Here is a 20,649-nt window from a genome sequence, read left to right on the forward strand (position 1 = left end):
TGTCCCAAAATGTTCCCCAGTGCCTAATCACACACAATGATGCTGTTGTGGTCTAATAACAACAGGGATCAATCCCCAGTACCAGGAAAAATATTCGAGGTGGTCACACCACATTCACTCTTTCTTGCACACACATCACATCCACATACTCATTATGTACATAGAGACCACAAACACATACGCTTCACACATACACAGCTGTCAGGCCCAGGATGGGACTCAGGGACCAGACTGGTGGTTGAAAGCAATTCAGTTTTTATTAAGGTAATATCCAAACAAAGACTGCACCTTCTCATGAAGCAACACAGAGTTACAGATCCTGCGACGTAGAAAGAGAGTTGACAGAGCAAGGGACTGCTATCCCGCCTGTCTCTTAAGAAGGGGGCAAACGGGCGCGAAGTCTTTCACTCCGCCTCAACGTGCTCTCAGTCACCACCCTTCTTCCCCCCCTCCTTTCTTGTCTTTTCAACTGTCTTCGAGTACGCGGCGACGGGGGAAGCACGGGCCCCTCCTCTTCTGAAGTCTCCGACTCCAGTATGGGGGAAAGAGGGGGTCAGGTTTTAAACTGTCTTGCGGTTTTTCTTTGCTTTTCTCTGACTTAGGAGGCCCTCCCTCTTCCCCCACCTGTTCTGAACTTCGGAGAAGAGGAGGCGTGGGAACTTCAAGGGAAGGCTCTGAGACTGTGAAGCTTTCAAGGTCTCCGTTGCTAGGCAACTCTATCTCTGGAATTTCCTCTTCTTCTCCTTCACTCTACTCTGGCGAAATGGCCCCCTCCCTTTCCTCCTCTTCTTCTGAATCCTCAGGACCCCAACCCTGCACCCTGACATCATCCCCTCTCCCATGCTGTGCTCCCCCCCCCGACTGGCTTGGGGCGATGGGGAAACCGTTGATGAAAAAGTTTTACCAAATCTGGAGCATGCACATCAGTTTCAGCTTCCCAAGATCTATCTTCTGGCTCATAACCCTTCCAGTGAATCAAATACTGCAATTTGTTACGTCTTATTCTGGAGTCCAGGATTTCCTCCACTTCAAACTCAGTCTGCTCATTTACCAGGAGCGGAGCCCCTGGAGGCTCCTCTGGCCGTAAATCACTGGGAGGGGCTGCTTTCGTTAGCAGAGATCGATGAAACACAGGGTGTATTTTAAACGTGTCTGGTAACTGCAGTCGGTACACCATGGGATTAATTTGAGCCTCTTTTTCAAAAGGCCCCACCCTCTTGTCTTGTAATTTCCTACATTTGCCTGGCATCTGAAGGAAATGAGTGGACAGCCATACCTGGTCTCCTGGTTGAAGGGGGGGGGCTCTCTCCTGTGCAGATCAGCAACTCGCTTGTACTCAGTCTTGGCTTCGTTTAGCTGCTGTTTCAACGTCTGTTGCACAGCCTGTAATTCCTGCAGAAATTCCCCTGTGGCAGGCACAAGCACTCTCTCTGAGCTGCTAGGGAAGGCTTTAGGATGAAATCCATAATTAGCGAAGAACGGGGTTTGCTTAGTGCTGGAGTGCAAGGAGTTGTTATAGGCAAACTCTGCAAAATGCAAATATGACACCCGGTCAGTCTGTTGGTAGGACACATAACAACGTAAATACCTTTCCAAAACAGCGTTCAGGCGTTCCGTCTGACCGTCTGTCTGGGGATGATGAGCTGAAGAGAGTTTTTGCTCCGTCTGCAACTGTTTCCAAATTGCTCTCCAAAATTTAGCTGTGAACTGAGTTCCTCGATCCGAGACTACACTGTTTGGCAATCCATGCAACCGGTAGATTTCCTTGATGAATAACTTGGCTGTTTCTTTTGCCTCTAAGGCCCCTGAACAAGGAAGAAAATGCGCCATTTTGGTGAGTAAATCTACCACTACTAGGATGGCCGTTATTCCTTGTGACTTTGGTAGATCAGTTATAAAATCCATGGAAAGGTCCTTCCAGGGTTCGTTTGGGACAGGTAGCGGTTGTAACAGCCCTGCTGGTTTTCCTGTTTGTGTTTTCGCTCGCACACAGACAGAACAGGATTTTACATAGTCCTCAATATCCCGACGCATTTTAGGCCACCAAAAGTCTTTGGCCACATTCTGAATGGTTTTGTAAATACCAAAGTGCCCCGTGGTGATGGAGTCATGGCACTGACGTAGGACTCTGAGTCTTAAATCCCCTTCTGGCACATACCTGGCTGCTTTAAACCATAACAGTCCATCTCACCAGTGGAAACTTACTTCTGGGTCTTGATCTTGTCCCGCCTCCTGAATATACTATTGCATGCCTGCATCTTCCTGTTGTGCCCTTTTGAGTTCTTCTTCCCATGAAGGCTGACATGATCCCAACGTTAATTTCTCTGGCGGGATCACGTACTGAGGCTGGTCATCGAATTTGCTTCCTTTGAATTGTGGCTGTCTGGATAAGGCATCCGCTCTCTGGTTTTTGGCTTGGGCATGATAAATAATCTTGAAGTTGAACCTAGTGAAGAACTGGGACTATCTTATCTGTCTCTGGTTCAGCTTTCTGGCCGTTTGTAGGCTTTCCAGGTTCTTGTGATCAGAGCGCACTTCAATCTGATGAGAGGCCCCCTCCAAATATTGTCTCCAGTTCTCAAAAGAATCCTTGATGGCTAGTAGCTCCTTCTCCTATACTGTGTAGTTCTTCTCTGCAGGCTTTAACTTTCTAGAGAAGTACGCGCAGGGGTGCAGCTCCTTTCCTTCTTGGTCTAATTGCAGAAGGACCCCCCCCCGATGGCAAAATCCGAAGCGTCTGCTTCCATGACGAAGGGGCGGGTTGGATCGACAAAGCGCAGAATGGGCTCAGTAGCGAATCTTCTTTTCAGCTCCTCAAAGGCGTTTGTAGCGTTCTCTGTCCATTGAAATTTCTTCTTTCCCCTTAAACAGTCAGTCAGAGGAGCTGTTAATTTGGAAAACCCTGGGATGAACTTTCTGTAATAATTGGCAAACCCTAAAAAATGTTGTACATCCTTTTTGGTGACAGGTTGGCCCCAGTCCAATATACAACTCACTTTCCCTGGATCCATCTCCACTCCCCCCGCTGAGATTCGATACCCAAGGAAGTCCAAAGACTTGAGGTCAAATCCACATTTCTGTAGCTTAGCATACAGATGATTCTCTCTCAGTCTCCTCAACACAGTTTTCACATGCTGATCATGGTCTTCTTGATTCTTTGAGAACACCAGGATATCATCTAAGTAACAAATTACATACGTGTCCAACAGGTCTCTAAACACGTCGTTCATGAACTTTTGAAACACGCCTGGACTCCCCGAAAGCCCGAACGGCATAACCAAATATTCAAACTGTCCGTAAGAAGTCAGAAATCCTGTTTTCCATTCATGTCCCTCCTTCATCCTGATCAGATTGTACGCTCCTCTTAAATCCAGCTTCGTAAAGATTTTTGCTGAGCGCAGTCGGTCTAGCAGCTCTGAAATCAGGGGCAGTGGGTAACTGTTAGGGATGGTGATCTGATTCAATGCACGATAGTCGTTACAAGGCCTGAGCTCCCCCCCTTCTTCTTCACAAACAACAGGGGCGCTCCAGCGGGGGACTGTGAGGGACGTATGAATCCTCGCTTCAGGTTTTTTTCCAGAAATTCCTTCAGGGCCTCTCTCTCAGTCTCTGTAAGAGAGTAAATTCTTCCCGATGGAATGCTGGCTCCTGGCACGAGATCAATCGCACAGTCGTAAGGGCGGTGGGGGGGTAAAGTCTCTGCCTCTTTTCATCAAATACATCTTTGAATTCCTCATACTTCAAAGGAAGGATCACTTGCTCGATCTCTTGCACTGCCCCCGCTAAGGTGTTCTTGATTCCTTCTGGTTGACAGTTCTCCTGACAATACTGAGAGGTGAACCACACCACCGCCTCCTTCCAACTTATTTTGGGTTCGTGCTTGGCTAGCCAGGGCATCCTCAGAATCACCTCAAAGTTTGAGAGATCTGACACATACAGCGAAATTAACTCTTCATGCCCAGGAATTTGAAGTTTCAATTCCTCCGTGGCTTGTGTCACCCCTCCTGACTTCAGGGGTCTCCCATCGATGGTCTCCACAGATAGGGGAGCGTCCAGTTTCCACCTAGAAATTCCATAACACTTGGCTAACTTTGCATCAATAAAATTTGTGGAGGCCCCACTGTCAATTAATGCAGTAGAATTAAACACCACTCCTTGGGAAGTTGTAATCCGAATAGGTAGGACCAACACTCCTTTGGAGGGAGGTTGGATCATTGGGACTGGGTGTTTTAGTTTTCCGACGGCTCTGTTTTCCCCCCTTTCAGTCCACAGTCTCTGGCCACATGGCCCGGTTTCGAACAATAAAAGCATAGACGTTCTCGACGTCGTCTCTCTTTTTCTTCTTCTGACAGTCTTGGCCTAGCCCCTCCCTGTCCCTCGGTTGCATTACCTGCCGTTCCTGAAGTGGAAAGGGCCTTGCTGTGAGATGCCGAGGCTGAATATCTCGGGGCCTCCTGTTTCTTTTCCAGGAGCCTTCCTTCCAGCCGGTGATCGATCTGTAGGCACAGCCAAATTAGCCCTGGCAGGTCAGTGGGGGGTGTGTGGTCCTGGCCAGCTCATCCAGGATCTCAGTGGAGGCCCCACTGTCAATTAATGCAGTAGAATTAAACACCACTCCTTGGGAACTTGTAATCCGAATAGGTAGGACCAACACTCCTTTGGAGGGAGGTTGGATCATTGTCCACTCCGGTACATAAACATCAAGGCTGCATCATTATAACCAGTTTCCTGGGACAAAATTTTAAAAGCATTAGTGTACTCGGAAACTGTCCCTTTTGCTTGTTTCAGGGCGCCTAGCTGCCGCGCTACCGTTTCAGCTCTTTGCGGATCTTGAAACATCTCGGTCATTTCTTGTATAAATCCTCTGTATCTTCCTAGGAGGGCATCCTTTCTCACCAGATACGGAGTCACCCATTTTGCAGCTTCTCCTTCCAGGAGGCTGATCACGAAGGCCACTTTAGCCCCATCACCAGGAAATTCTGCATTCCTGACGTCCAAGTACAACTCACATTGAGCCACGAAAGTTGCCAACTGATCACTCTGTCCCGCATACTTTGGGGGTAATCCAATGGGAACCTTCACCGCAGCGGCTGGAGAGGCTGTCCGCATCCCATCGATCGTGGCTTTCAAGGCCTGATTATCCGTTTTCAGCGCCTTGACTGCTGCCAGCAAGGTTTGAACATCCGTCTGCAAATCAGCCACATTAGTCCTCAAAAGTCTCACTTCTTCCATCTCAAGTGGGATTCGTTCCCCCCGCTGCTCCCTTTTCCATCTTGTCACGGTCAAGTGAAGAGAGCATTGAGGGTGATTTAGGTGGCTCTGTCAAGCTGTTAGGCCCAGGATGGGACTCAGGGACCAGACTGGTGGTTGAAAGCAATTCAGTTTTTATTAAGGTAATATCCAAACAAAGACTGCACCTTCTCATGAAGCAACACAGAGTTACAGATCTTGCGACATAGAAAGAGAGTTGACAGAGCAAGGGACTGCTATCCCGCCTGTCTCTTAAGAAGGGGGCAAACGGGCGCGAAGTCTTTCACTCCGCCTCAACGTGCTCTCAGTCACCACCCTTCTTCCCCCCCTCCTTTCTTGTCTTTTCAACTGTCTTCGAGTATGCGGCGACGGGGGAAGCACGGGCCCCTCCCCTTCTGAAGTCTCCGACTCCAGTATGGGGGAAAGAGGGGGTCAGGTTTTAAACTGTCTTGCGGTTTTTCTTTGCTTGTCTCTGACTTAGGAGGCCCTCCCTCTTCCCCCACCTGTTCTGAACTTCGGAGAAGAGGAGGCGTGGGAACTTCAAGGGAAGGCTCTGAGACTGTGAAGCTTTCAAGGTCTCCGTTGCTAGGCAACTCTATCTCTGGAATTTCCTCTTCTTCTCCTTCACTCCGCTCTGGCGAAATGGCCCCCTCCCTTTCCTCCTCTTCTTCTGAATCCTCAGGACCCCAACCCTGCACCCTGACAACAGCCCACACATGCATTTCTCCCTCTCTGTCTTCCCTAGTGTATCTTTCCCTCTTTCACCCAGGCCACATATAACACACCGACCACACATACATACATCCCTTTCTGTCCAAGTGCATGTCTCTTAATCATGCACACACATCAGAAAAGCCCTCCACAGGTGATGGAAGTGTCTGCCATTGAAACAACAACAACAGCCCTCCAAAATACCAAAGAAATGCACGTCTACTAACCTGGCACCTGCAGATGCCATGTCATTGTACTTGTGGGCAGCAGCTGGTGATCCCTTTCATAGATAATTCCAACGTGGTTGCAGTTTTTTCTTTTTCACATACTATTGTTTTGTAAGCTTTTAGAGCAGCTTTTGCCAACCTAGTGCCCCCCAGATGTTTTGGATTGCAGCTTAAATTAGCCCCAGTCAGCACACCTATGCTGGTTGGAGCTGATAGGAGTTGTCAGGGCTGGTTGCAGAGGGTGGCCAGGTTGGGCCCTGGCCAAGGGCTCTTGCGGCCTAGAGGGGCTCCTCCTTACAGTGAGAGGGTAGCACTTGCAGTCCGCAGGAGCAGCAGCTCTTGACCTTACCACAGATCACAAGCTCCCAGGCACCCCCCAATACTGTCAGCCCAGGCACCCCCCAATACAGTCAGCCCAGGCTTCAGTAAGCCCACAGACATGCCCCACCTACCTCTCCTGTCCCTGTGAATTATGTGCGCGCTGTGTGCGCATGCCTGCCATCAGCCAAGATGGCAGCAAGGGCTTCCCTAAGGGGCTGACGCCTTCACCACCGTCTTAGTTAATGGTAGGTGGGATGTGTGGGCAGGCTTATTACCCCGTGCCACCTGTGTGTGGGGGGGGTTGGCCAAGGCACTGTGGGCCCAGGGCAGGCAGGTGCCCAAGGCCCAGTCATGCCTGGCACCTGCCCTGGGAATTGTCTAAAACATCTAGGTTGGTGAACGCTGCTTTAGAGTTACAAGCACGTAGAGAAAAGCAGCATAGAATCTGAAACATGTAGTCAAAAACTAGACACTCCCCTTGAGGTGTTTTGAGTCTTAAATTGGAGCACTTGAAAAGCCCAAATTATTTTTGGAGTGGGCAGATGGGGATGAGCACATCCCTACCTAAAAGTGATATGCAGGTGTGGAATTCACCAAGATGTACTGTCAAACATCTTGTATGCTGATTGCCTATTTGCAAAAGCCTTTGGCTAAAATCAATAAATATAAAACAACTGGGTTTTTAATGGATTTGTTTTGTTTTAGTATATACTACTCCTTCAGCTTGTTCAAGCTAATACTCTGTATCAAAGCTTTCTTTTAGAATGCTATAGTTCTGTGTTGGTGACATTTTAATGTCCAGAAGACAGTCCTATTTTCCTCACAGAGCTACAGTTTCCAAAGTGGTTTCACAATCTGCCCCACTTGCCAGAGAACTCTGGAATTGTAGCTCTATGAAGGGGAATAGGGGTCTCCTAGCAACTGTTAGCACTGTTCACAGGCTGCACTTCCCAGGGTTCTTTGGGGGAAACCATGACTGTTTAAAGTGGAATAAATGAATGGTGTTTATGTGGTCCAAGATTGGGCAGCTTCCTATGTTCAAAATTGCTTCGTTCCATTGTGGATCTCTTCTAGTGGTTCTGAGCCTTCTTGGCCTCAAATAAAGCAAAAAGTGTGAAAGTGCCAGAAACTCTTAAATTGGCAGGGCGCAAAAATAGATTTTCACAGTGTTTCTTGTTCACTCAATAGTCTATATTAGGGTTGCTAGGTGTTTGTTTTTTGCCCGGAGACTCCAGTTTTGGGGGTCATCTGGTCTCCAGGTGACTCACCTTAATCTCCAGACTCTTAGCTTTCATTTTAAATAAATAAGCTTCCAGGTGGTCTGGTTCAAAAGATATAAACCAAAATGTTAGCCACCGCCCCGCCCCCTGCAACTTCTGCTGGTACCGGTTGTTCAGGTTTTTAGCCAATAAGTGAAGTCAGGGTTGTGATTGACAATAGAAATAGCTAAACCTCATTTCAGGTTCTGAGAACAGTTTACTTTTCCTGCTTGTCTCACATCAGGAATTCAGTAAATACATAGCTTTCAGCAGCATAAAGAGTACTTTATCTGTACAGGATTGAGACTTGCTTCTGAGTAAACGTGCATAGGATTTCACTACAACAGAAGATCACAGCAGGATCTTGGTAGACGTAAAAGTGTACATGCAGGATTTTTCTAATTACTTGCAAAAATGGTATATTTACTTTTTATCTTTCAAATAATTTTTGAACAGAAGTTTTAAAAAGTGTACATGCTGCAGTGTTATACTTTTCTAATTAAGGAGTCAAACAAGTTTAAATTTTACTGGACTGTTGAAAAGGGCAACTATTTCTCTTTTTCATAACCTGTTTTGAAAATCTTCGCAGTATGTTTATTTCTGGGAGTAAAGCTGCAATGCTAACTCCACATACTTGGGAGTTAACCCCATTAAATTCAGTAGGACTTACTTTTGAGTAGACGTGGTTAACATTGTGCTGAAAATCAGTGGGACTTTTGAGTGAACATAGAAAAGGATTGTGTTGAAAATCTTTCTCTCCCCCTCCAATCCTTTTTCTTTTAAGCAGTTAGGCAGGGCTTACTTAGATGCCACTGCTTTTATTTGGCAGGAAACTAATACTTTTTTAAAAAAAAAATGTTCTGCAATGGCCAACTGGTTTTGACAATAAACTATTATATGGAGTGTATGTATTTTTACATCTCCAGTGTGTGTGTATATGGAATATTTCCAACAACCCTGTGAGGTAGGGTTGGAAACCAGCAGCCCACAACAAGAAATAAAGCCATTTAAAATCCAATAACCATAAAACAAATATTAAAAAGGTGCAAAACAGCTTAGAGTGGCATGATTCTGAATTTTGGATTGGGTGAGTGAAGTTCCTCATCACTGAATTGCAGTCCTGTGCATGCTTCCCTGTCTGAGTAAGCCCTATTGAATACATTAGGACTTGCTTCTGAGTAAACATGCATAGGATTGCACTATAAATATCTTTACAGGTTGTGTAAATAATAAACGTCTTTGACATTCATGCTTATATAAATATTTCTTCATACTATGTCTTGATATGTATGATTTCACACTATGGTTGTAAATTATTATTTACAAATTATTATTTCCTCTACGTTTTAAGTGTGCCCCCCTACTCGGAGTGGTCATGGTCTATTGTTTTCATCCTGAGGGGCAGATTAGGCTAAGAGATGGAGCATAGCCCATGGTCACCCAGTACACTTTGTAGCTGATTTCCATTTAAATTTTTAATTAAAATGATTTATACATAGGGAAAGTTTATGGAGTAATGCAGATCCACATAATACATTTAAAGCACATCCAACTAGCATTTAAAATACATGACTTCCCCCTAAAGAATCCTGGGAAGTGTAGTTTTCCCCTCACAGTTATAGTTCCCACCACCCTTAATAAATTACAGTTCCCAGGATTCTGTGGTGGGATTCATGTGCATCAAATGGATGTTGAATGTGCTTTAAATGCATGGTGTGGATCTGCATTCGAAGCAGGAGGTTGCCAACCCTGCTCTGATATGGATATTGTTGGAGAGGATCCCTAGTCAAGCCTTATCAACAGCACAATCCTAACAATATCTACTCAGAAGTAAGTCCTGTTGAATTCTATGGGGCTTAGGCCCTTAGTAAGTATGTTTACAATTGCATCCTTCAGGGGCATCCATCTTTACTCCTGAGTGCTCCCATCTAACACCTCCACAACATTAGGCTCCCTTCTTTCTCCAATGGCTTTCTGGTGTCTGGCCTGGCCTGAGGGCACTTAAACCTTCTTGCTAGAAGCACGTAGGCTAGGTGAAATGTTCCTTACCCAAGCTCTCTAAGCAGGTGAGAAGGAATGATCCTGTCACTCTAGCTGGACCTGGAAACACCCTCATTTAGCTAAGATTTCTATCTTAATTTTCAATCCGAGAATTTTTTTTTGTTTGAGTGTTATGTTCCAAGCTACTGTGGTTGATGCTTAATGTATCATGCTTAATGACATCACTAGGGGCCATTAACTATGACATCACTAGGGCCCACCCCATAACATCACTAGGGCCTGCCCTTGAAATCTCAGGGTTTGGGATGCTTCTGACCTGGCAACCCTAGTCTACATAAGTAATGCCAAGTGTTTTTATTTTCCCTAGTGTTTAATGCTTGCAGTTAACTAGCTGGAAATCCCATATTTAGCATGAGCATAGTTCATTCATTATCTTACATGAAGCTAGTAATTGTTTGTTTGTTAGTGTTAAAACTGCCCTATTCCTGTAACAATTTCCTACTTATCTCCAGCAACAGTTTGTTTTCAGTTTCTTCCCTAATCCCTATCCATGCTGACTTGGACAGACAGAGCATGATCCAGAATCTTTTCATTTTCCGGCAGCTCCTGGCAGCCAAACATGTGCCTGATTCCCACACCATCTTGGTTGTGTTCTAAAGTGTTTTTTTAATGATGATGTAACTCAGCCCAAATGCTAAGCTTCTTCTCTTTTTCCCCCTCCGCCCCTCAGCCTACAGAATGTTTTCTTGCTGCAGAAAAGGAAGAGCCTCAGGATAAAAGAGAAAGTGAAGTGAAGCCAAAGAAGAGAAGAAAGGTACTAACTTTTAATTGCCATTTCACAACATAAATACTTTTTGGGAAGCTTTCAGGGGTATTTGCTATTATAAGCAGAGCTTGGAAAAGTTACTTTTTTGAACTACAACTCCCATCAGCCCAATCCAGTGGCCATGCTGGCTGGGGCTGATGGGAGTTGTAGTTTAAAAAAGTAACTTTTCCAAGCTCTGATTATAAGATAAAACAGAATTGTTCCATGACAACACAAAGATGATTTTTTAAAAAATCTTGAAAGCTTTATCCCCCTACCCCCTTTAATTCTGAGTATTATTTTAAACCATTGGAAATATTTTTATTAAAGAGAAGAGACCTTTCCTACATCCTTGGGATAAACATTGCTCAGTTTCATTTTACTCCATTAATGTATTCGAGCTGGGGAAAAACCTATTCAGCACATAACTGAGAAATTCAGTGTAGGAAAGTATGGAGAGAGATAAGGAGACGAAGAGAGAGAGGGAGATATACATTAACTTTGGCTAATTAGGTAGTCTGGATATCACAACTTTCTAGCTATTCTATGCAAGGATATGTGCTTACGTTTCCATTGTTGCTCTGGATAAGCCCAGAAGTAGTGACTTGAGTACTCTGGTGGTGCTTTCCTCTCACAGTCAGTTATGATGCAGTTAGGGTTACCTTTCAGCTCATACAGAGAATGGGTACCCCATCTCTGTCTTGAACAGACACTGCAAATATTTTTGCAAGTGCCTTTAAGACATTATAATAATCAGTGAAGCATTTCTGATTGTCATTTATGTGGCATAGAATGTGGAAATGGAATAAAAAGACAAACTAATGCGGGCATTAAAATGTGTTTTAATTCTATTTCTTCATATCAGAGGTAGCCCCCTTGTTAATTTTCTGCAATATAGAATGAGAGAGAGAACCAGTTTAACTGCTCTGAGATCTATCTATCCATCTATGCAAATATGACAAAATAGTATCTGTTTTATACTAATACAGGTTTACAACCACTTACAAAATACCAAATTATAGTGGATAGTATAAACCGTCAACAACTGTGGATTTCCAGTAAAAAAGAAAAAAAGAAAGAAAAGTCTGATTTAATTATGAGTCTCTCAAGTTCCTGCATATAATTGACAGATTCTAATTCCTTAGGAAAAAGTTTATTGGATTTCGACCTGAATCCATGATAAGCATCAAGACTTCGCAAGATAGTTGTGTGACAGGTGCAGTTCTTCAAACACTGTGTCTTTATGGAAAATTTGCTTCCTGAAAGATATATATAACTCTCTGTTGGACACTCTGACACCTCCAAGTAGGTTGTGTTCCTTCTAGACCCCAGGGTCTCAGGGGGTCTTAGACCTCTTACTTTTTTAGGAGCAGGGTCCCAGCACGGGCTCTATGTCTCCAGGATCCTGTGAGCCAGTCAGCATGAAAGGGGAGAGTGTTAGCCACTGAGAAAAGGCTTCTAATATGCTTCCTTGTCCTTTTCTGCTGATTGGAGCCAATCAGAGTGAAAGGATGCAAGTCAGCCACTGAGAAGACTCTTCTCAGTAGCTAACATGCTCCTCTTTCATGCTCATTGATTCCTAGGAATATCTGTTTGGTGGGGGAAGGCATTAACAAGGATCTCATTCTTAACTCAGCAGCAAAAAAAACCCTAGGGAGACGGGAGGGGGCATGGCATGGCTGTGACTATCATGAAGAGACCCTGCACTTCTGAATTTGCCACTATACTACTGCCTCCTAGCGCTCGAAGGCAGGAAATGTTATCACTCCAAGGAAGTTGCTCTGTCTCCCTCCCCTGGAGTGGCAGTTCATTTCCTGCCTTTGCTTGAAGCAGACCTTCTTTCTGCTTTTGCTGTCTGAGCAAAATTACACATACAACTTACTAGTTACCAGCTGTGCATATAAAAAACAAGCTGTCTGAAATCATGCCTTCACTCCACAAGCGAAAGGAAATAATAAACTCACCCAAACATTCTCTCAATTTATACAATGTCTTATTTGTACCAAACACCATGTCTACCAATCAAAACTATTCAAAGTGGAAATGGACATTATGACATTGAACTTGTTAGAAAAATGCTGATAAATCAAATAGCTTGTTCAAACCACTAAGGATTACTGTCTCCAGTGTGTGAATCCAATATGCTTCCTGCTGAGAAAGTAAAATATGAGGCTCTTGTTCTTTCTGAGTTAATATTTGCTCATTTCTTTCAAGTAACAGAGAGAGATTGATTAAGGAAGGCTTTATGCGGGTTCAGCAAGTGTCTCAGTATATTGGGGTTTGCAAATCAAGAGTCTGAGAACAGGATCTGGACTAGACTAGATTGGACAATACCAACGAAGATGTCCTGAGAAGTCTCTATGCTCTTCCCACCTAGCTTTTAAAAGAGCAAGGTGTGGTGAGCTCATTTGCTGGGCTCTCGCACTGTGCAGGAAGACTGAATGCAGAGACGGGCACTTCTGTGAGGAGCCTGTAGCTGCTCATGCTGATGGAAGAGGTGACAAGTCCTTGGTGACAGAACTGTGACCTGCTCCCTGGGTGCCTCCTCCTGCTCTGCCGCCCTCCTGTTGAGTTGGCGGCTCCCTTGGCTTCCAATGGCATGTCCTGTTCTGGGGTGGGGATGAAAGCTAGAACCTCCAGCTCCCCTTCCCCAGCAACCCGAGGCAAAGGGAGCTGGGTCCTCATCCTCTGCCACCACCAGTTGACTCCAGCTCACTCATTTCTTCTGCCTCCTCCACTACCTCCTTGTCTGTCAAACACTGGCACTCCAGTCCAGTTGGAATGGTGTGGCTCGTGACACGTACTGCTTCTGAACATGAAGGTTCAGTATATGTAGCATGGGAACAAATTCTCCTAGCCTGGATCCTGGTATAGCAAAACAGCACCATCCGCACATAAGAGGGAGATATCAGCCAGTTTGAGAACACCCCCAACATTTGCAAAAGTAAGCAAAAATATGTTTGGGGGACAAAAACCCTACAAGGGGGCAAAAGCACCCCAATAAAGACTGAGCATGCTCAGTGCCTGTGGAATACTGACTAACAGTTGGAAGGGGGTGGAAACGGGGGAGCAGGGGGAATAGACTGCAGGATCTTGGAAAAGGGCATAGCTAGCTAGCTGGAACCCTGAACTGGAGCACTCTATACTGCAAAACAATTTGTCATAACTTGATTGACCATCGATTGACCTTTTCTCCATGAAATTGGCTAATCCCCTTTTAAAGCTACCTAAGCTAGTCCTTCATAGTGCTGCTGTTTCTGTAGAGTGTAGTACAGTAGGGTCCCGCTTTTCGGTGGTCCACCTTTCGGCGTTCCGCTAATACGGCAGCTTCCAATTAGAGTAAGGCCCCACTCATACGGCGCTTGTTCTGCTTTTATGGCATTTTTCGGGTGTCAGGCACCATTCTATTGAATGAGTTCTGCTTTTCGGCGGGTTTCGCTTTTCGGCAAGGGTCTGGAATGTAACCCGCCGTAGGAGTGGGGCCCTACCGTAGTGATTGTGAATCTGATTTGACTCATTTGCTCTATATTTTGACATGAAGATGTCCTTAGTGTTCTCATTTCATGTCAGGCTTTGTAACCTCTGGCAAAATGAGAACCACCTTGTCTGAAGAGGTAGATAAGCTCTGACAAAGACATCAGAACTGGAGATGCCACTATAGTTGAAATGATGGCTTGTAGTGATGAAATGAATGCAGCTGGCATACTATAAAGCACTTATTCTGAAGTAAACTATATAAACATCTGTGTTTAGGCTGTTTTCTTGGGGGAGTTAGAGTTACCAGGCTAAATGTAGATCTTGTTCCACTTCCTTTTTTTGACAGTGAGTGGCACATGGTGTTCCTAAGAAAGGAGCAACTGTTTGCTCTGGGGTAGATGACAAAAGCAACTTAGGAAAAGGCTTGTGTTGGCCCTAGTACTGTGGGCTGCTTCACAAGTAATGATATGCTACATACAGGACAATAGCATGTAAATGGGATGATGATGATACTTATTACCTGCCCTTCACCAGAAAGTCTTAGGGAGGGTCACAATATAAAACACATTGTTGTTGCTGTTCTGTGCCTTCAAGGCAGTTATGACTTATGGTGACCCTATAAATCAGTGACCTCCTTTGGATACTCTGTTCATCGGGTTTTCATGGTAAGAGGTATTCAGAGGTGGTTTACCATTGTCTTCCTCTGAGTTTGGATGCATATTAGTGTGGTGTCTCAGCTTTGACCATTCCGCCTTGGGTGCCCCTCCTAGAAGTCTAGCCTCTTGGTCTAGACTCCTGAGGACATTGCTCTCAGCTTCTTCGACACTCTCAGATCCCCTCACCACATTAAAGTGTGCATCCTCATTACAAACAGCTTAAAACAAATTGCCATCACAACTAGAGTGGATCCCAAAAATATATATTTCAAGTGTCAAAGGCAAAGGTAGAGGTATGTCTTCAGCACAGGATGAAAGCTGTATAATGAAGGTGTCAGACACACATCTAGTGGAGGAAATTCCACAACTTAGGGGCTGCCTCAGAGAATGCCCTCTCCCAGGCCACCACCACCCCAAGCTTTTGAGGGTGGAGGAACTACCAAGAGGGCCTCCTCTGCTGATCTTAACACTTGAGCGTGCCTGTAGGGAAGGAGGTGCCTTTCAGGTATTTGAGCCCTAAGTTGTTTCAGGCTTAAACACTAGTGTGGACCTTGAATTGAGCCTGCAAATGAACAGCAATCAATGTAGCTGTTTTAGAACAAGGATTATATAAGATTAAATGGAAACCCAGCCAGTAATCTGGCATATATCTATTTTGCTTTGCATATACAGGGAATACATGTGTTGGGAAGCTGAAGCTAGTCATAGTGCATGATTTAAATATGGCGCTTTCTACCACAAGATGTGGCAATGGCCCCCAATTTAGATGGCTTTGAAAGGTGATTAGACAGATTTATGCAAGACATGATGGCTACATGCTTCCTCAGCTTCAGAGGTAGGATGCCCTTGAATGCTAGTCACTGGGAAACGACAGTAGGAAAGGGCTGCTCCCTCATATCTTGCTTCTGGACTTTCTACAAGCATCTTGTTAGCCACTGTGGGAAACAGGATGCTGGACTAAATTGGCCTTCCATTTGATCCAGAAGAATTAATATGTTCTTACTAGGGGAGCTCTGTTCCCTGCTCACTCCGCTCACGAGCCCCCAACCCCATCAAACCCCCAAATCTCTCTGCCACCTCCCCCAGACAATTATTATTATTTATTATTATTTATTAAATTTATATACCGCCCGACTAGCGATAGCTCTCTGGGCGGTGAACATAAAATAGTATAAAAATACAATGAATAACAGAATAATATTAAAATACAATCAACAATACAATAAACATTATTAAAATTAGATCAATGTAACTTAAAATGCTTCAGAGAATAGGAAGGTTTTGACCTGGCGCCGGAAGGAAAGCAGAGTCGGCGCCAGGCGTACTTCCTCAGGGAGACTGTTCCATAGTTCGGGGGCCACCACTGAGAAGGTGCTCAACCTGCTTGCTTTGCCTGATCCTCTGCTGCCATCGCAGCCCTAGACAAACAATGCTGCTATGCAGCACAGCTAGGCCGCAGACCAGCCACCTACCCCGGCTGCTGCTGCCCCACACCGTCGCCTTCCCTGGACATACAGCACACCAGCCAGCCACTCTCACCCCCCCAAGCCAGGCTGCCACTGGTGCTTCATCTGCTTGCAATGGCGGGCAGTGCAAGTGGTGTGTAGGTAGGGGAACATTCATGCTACAGTTCACAGCACCACCTGTCTGTGGTGCTGTAAACTGCAATGTGATACATTTTTATTTAGATATGAAATAGAGACTTGGGTGCATTTGTTGTACATGAAGGTATAGACACAGATATGCATGCTGTTTTCCTGCAAGGATGTGATATCCATATAAAAAATTGTTCCAGGTGAAGCTTTTTGTCTTGTTTTGTTTTGGAGACTGGCATCAAATCTCAGTTTTGGTGCTTGCTAGAATATAGCACTGAATCCCAGCATAATCAAGTTTTAAGGAAATCAATATGGCATGGATATCATAGTAATTTGGTTGGATGTCCCAACAAATGTCTCTTTCTCTCCAACCCCCAACCCATTCTTTTTTTTTCTTTTTTCTTTTTGTCTTTTGCTCTTTGCCATCTGGAATGAATTAGAAGCAAAATAATAAAACTTCCTGCGTGAAGAATGTTTTCCCCCACTGCTCTCTTTGAAGGAAGGGAATATGTTCAGGTGGCCTTGTTCTTACTGTTATGGAATTTCTTGTTAATATCAGCATCACCCTCCAGAGTACCATTATTTTCCTGAAGGAATTGAGTGACTCAATGAATGATGTAATAGCCGCATGAAATAGTGCTCTTTCCCTCCCCCAGATTTTAAGTGAAGTGAGTCCCATTGATCTTTGTCAGATTCTTATCTGTGTATGTATGCTGTGTTAAATGTAAAACATCACTTTGAGAACTGCCCAGCAGATAATAATTGCACTTAAAGCAAAGCTTTAATTTATTGAAATTCCTGGGCTCATGGGAAAATGCAATAATATATGGTGCTAGAGTCTTGAAGGCACAACAGTTCACCTATCCCTTTAACTGAGAATTTTAAAATGGTTGCGTGGGACAATCCCATAGAAGTTTGATAAACAGCTGAACAGTACTTTGGGGCATGAGTGAGAGAGTTGGGGATGAAAACCTGCCATTCCATGTGGCTCCACATTCTGCAGGCCACTGCAGAAACTAAATGCACAAGCAAGAAAGTTAAAGCTGTTTTTCCTGTGCTAAAAAGCAACATCTTTTAAATTACTTTTTTGTTTGCCATAGCCTCCTAAAGTGTCTAGACTGCATTCTAATGCCTTAATCCATAAGGTTTTGAAGACCTATCATTATTAGGCTGAATGTTCTTATGTTCTTACATAAAAAGTACACTGTATTTATCAGCAAGATTACTAAAGGTGAAACCACTATGCTGAATGTGTCTCTTCTTTATTTCTTTAGAAGAAAATTTCTGATATACTTGCAAAATCATCTCCAAAACCAGGAGTTCCTGAAGACTTACAAAAACTGCTTAATGAACATTTTGGTGCTAAACGTTCAGTGATTGAACTAGAAGAACTACAACTGCCAGGTAATAAAGGATGCTATCAAAGATGTACCAGCAGAGAGAACAATAGAGATATTTTGTATCAGTTTGTATCAAAACAGTGGCCTGTTTCATGCATGCTAAACCATGATTTATTAAGCCATGGCATAGTGTTATCTTTGAACCTAGCCCAGCAGCTTAACTATGGCTAAAAGTTTCTCATTAACCAAGATTTGTAGTTGATTTATAAACCTTAGTTAACATTAACCATTTGTTATGGGCCAAGGAGAACCTTGGCAAGAGTGGGATGAAGAGTAGGGTACAGATCTTGGGGAGGGGGTTGCCAGTACTGCAGAAAGGAATGAAGGAGGTACAGGGGAAAGGTCTTCAGAAGTGTCTGGGCTTCCTAACAGAACTGCTGAGAAAATCCCAGAAACCCTCCTCCTTTCTCCTGAAGCTGTGATGAATCTGCCTGGGCACCCAGCCCAGATTTAGCTGTGGAACAGTTAAAAGTCAGTGAACCTCTAAGAGAGCAAAGCAGTCAGTTAACACTTTCACCAAGGTTAAGGAGATTAGATAAGCAATGGCTTCAGAAGATGCTTTCAGCTCCTAGAAACAGCTATCACCTTAACTAGAAAGAAGTAGAATTAACCCATAGAAGTAAGTCCCTGCTGCTCTCTGATATAAGTCTGGTAATGCCTGTTTAGTGCTGTTGCAGCAACTCCTTGCTGTTGCTTCCATGCCTTGCTCCCAATATAAGCTGTCATTGCCCAAAAGCTACAAAGCCACAAGTGAAGAGCAGCAAAAAATTCAAACTGCTCTTAAAGCTCAGCTGCTCTCACTGTGTTTTTATCGGTTCCGTGACATAATAAACCAAGCTTTGTCTGCCAGACACTTCAGCTTTAACAATGGTTTATTAACCATGTTTTAGCATTATGTGCAAACCAGGCCAATTAGAAAAGTGGTCATTGGAGACATTTCCCAGGTGTTGACTGACAAAAGTGACAAGAGACCACTCTTGCTGATGCCCTCCATATAAGCACCTCAGAAATGTACATGGCTTCTGCCTTATGGAGATGTGCGGTTTGTGTGAACCAGTACCTCCATATACACAATGAGGTATGGCTGATAAGTGATTGTGGTAGCACTTTTTTCACATATCCAGAATCCTGTAATCTGCAGTGGCCCCATATGCAGCCTCTCCATGGAGGCACCAGTCCACACTAATAGTGCCTTCACATGAAACATGAGTACATTGGGGCTTCTAGACCAAATTTGTATTATGCGCAGACTCAAGGCATTTCAAATGGAATTTCACATGAGTAAAAGTTTATCTACGTTCAAATAAAGAATTCTGCAGTTACATATGGGTGGTTGGCTAGGACATTTACAGTTGTCCTGGATGTGTGACTGCAATCTCAGATTAACATAAAATAAATATTTGTGCAAAAATCTTAGTTTGTCCAGATTTAAGTTTGACCAAACTGGCTCCACCATCTTGCTCCTTTTCCTCCCTGGCTGAGTGCTCTGAGTATTGTGCTACAATAGATGTTCAGTGTTGAACCAATCCTTTGAGCTTTTTGCCAAGTCAAGATTTTGCCAAATCCTGGAGTCAAATGTCGAGAAGTTGTTTTCCAATATAGAAAACATTAATCCTCTCTCACCCAAGGTAAAGTAATGGAACTGTATAAAGAAGAATGGGGAAGATGTTTTTGATCTCTTAATGATGCATTCTAATTTCCGGTTAACTTTAGTAATACCACAGTTGTAAAGCAATAGGATTTAGAATCTTGTTTTGTAAGGGTTGGAGACCCAGAAAGTATAGGATTTGCTGTTTTGGACTGGGCTAGGGTTGGTGTGGGCCACCTATTTATGAACTGGAAGTTGTACTGTACAGTTGAACCATACTGTTTTGTGATATTGCTTATTGATTCAGGTCTTGAAAAAGAAAGTTGCAAGCATACCATAGCATATACAGCCAGTTCAGCAAAGGATAAATGTTTAAGAATAAATCAGGAGGCGGCTGTATGGTGATATAATATGAAGGAATCTAAATTGGACAAAAAGTTGTTCCCATCATTTGGCTAATCCATTTTAAAGCTTCTTGTTAATAGTTAAGAGTGCTTGTGAAACTCTGCCTTCCCAAAGAGCACTTTGCCTAGCTTTTGGCAAAGAAGCATTCCTGGAAGATTTAATCTGATGTCTTTGTTATAATACCAAACAACAATAGTTGTCTCTTGTGGTTTCAGAAGCTTGTTTCCTCCCTGCAAATGACCTCACCCACAGTTTTTCTTCCTACCTGAAAGAAAGTGAGTACCTGATTGACTCTAAAGGCACTGCGTGTGTAGAACTCTAATGTCCATTCTTTTCCAGAAATATTTATAATAAAACCAAGATTTCCACCACTAGTCTAAATAAAAATACTCCTTATTCTACATTCAGTTCTTTGTATAGATATATTCTTCATATGGTTAGATTATGTTTCCTTCAGACCATTAATATTTTGCAATAGAAATAGTTCTCTTAATGTTCAGCAACAAAATTTATTGTTTTAGGTACTTAGTGGATAGTAAATGTTCCCAATTACAATTATATAATTCAATTAATGCTGCCTGTCAATTAAATAGTCAAATGGTCTATCACTTCCTGATGCAATAAGGGAAAATAGAGAGAAGGTGATGTCTCAGTGAGCTTGGTGTGGGTTGCAGGCCACCTGTTTAGGAACTAGAATGTGTATTTAACCTACTTAGTCTTTTAAGGCTGCAGCCCTGTATCTGTGAAGAGCCCTCATGGAATTAGGACATCCTTCTGAGTAGACTTGTATAGGATTGCATTTAATGTTGTATTGCTATTGTTTAATTTCACAACTGTGTTTACCAACAAACATGATCTAAAACTCCTTACAATAAAAACTATGGTGATGATAATACACAGCATTTTACTCACTGCACTCCAATTATCATTAGGTTTATACTGGAAATCATCAAA

General features: G+C 43.7%; 1 protein-coding gene across 3 annotated transcripts in view; it reads left to right on the forward strand.

Annotated features, from left to right (window-relative positions):
* CMSS1 (cms1 ribosomal small subunit homolog) overlaps positions 1-20,649 on the forward strand; it is a 359,816-nt gene that overhangs the window by 331,408 nt on the left and 7,759 nt on the right. For all 3 annotated transcript variants that reach the window (XM_061628232.1, XM_061628234.1, XM_061628235.1), the window contains 3 exons: positions 10,500-10,583; positions 17,577-17,706; positions 19,911-19,970. In XM_061628232.1, the coding sequence (XP_061484216.1) occupies positions 10,500-10,583; positions 17,577-17,706; positions 19,911-19,970 (274 nt within the window). The remainder of the gene's footprint in view (positions 1-10,499; positions 10,584-17,576; positions 17,707-19,910; positions 19,971-20,649) is intronic.

This window comes from Rhineura floridana, chromosome 5 (genome assembly GCF_030035675.1).
Source record: "Rhineura floridana isolate rRhiFlo1 chromosome 5, rRhiFlo1.hap2, whole genome shotgun sequence".
NCBI lineage: Eukaryota > Metazoa > Chordata > Lepidosauria > Squamata > Rhineuridae > Rhineura > Rhineura floridana.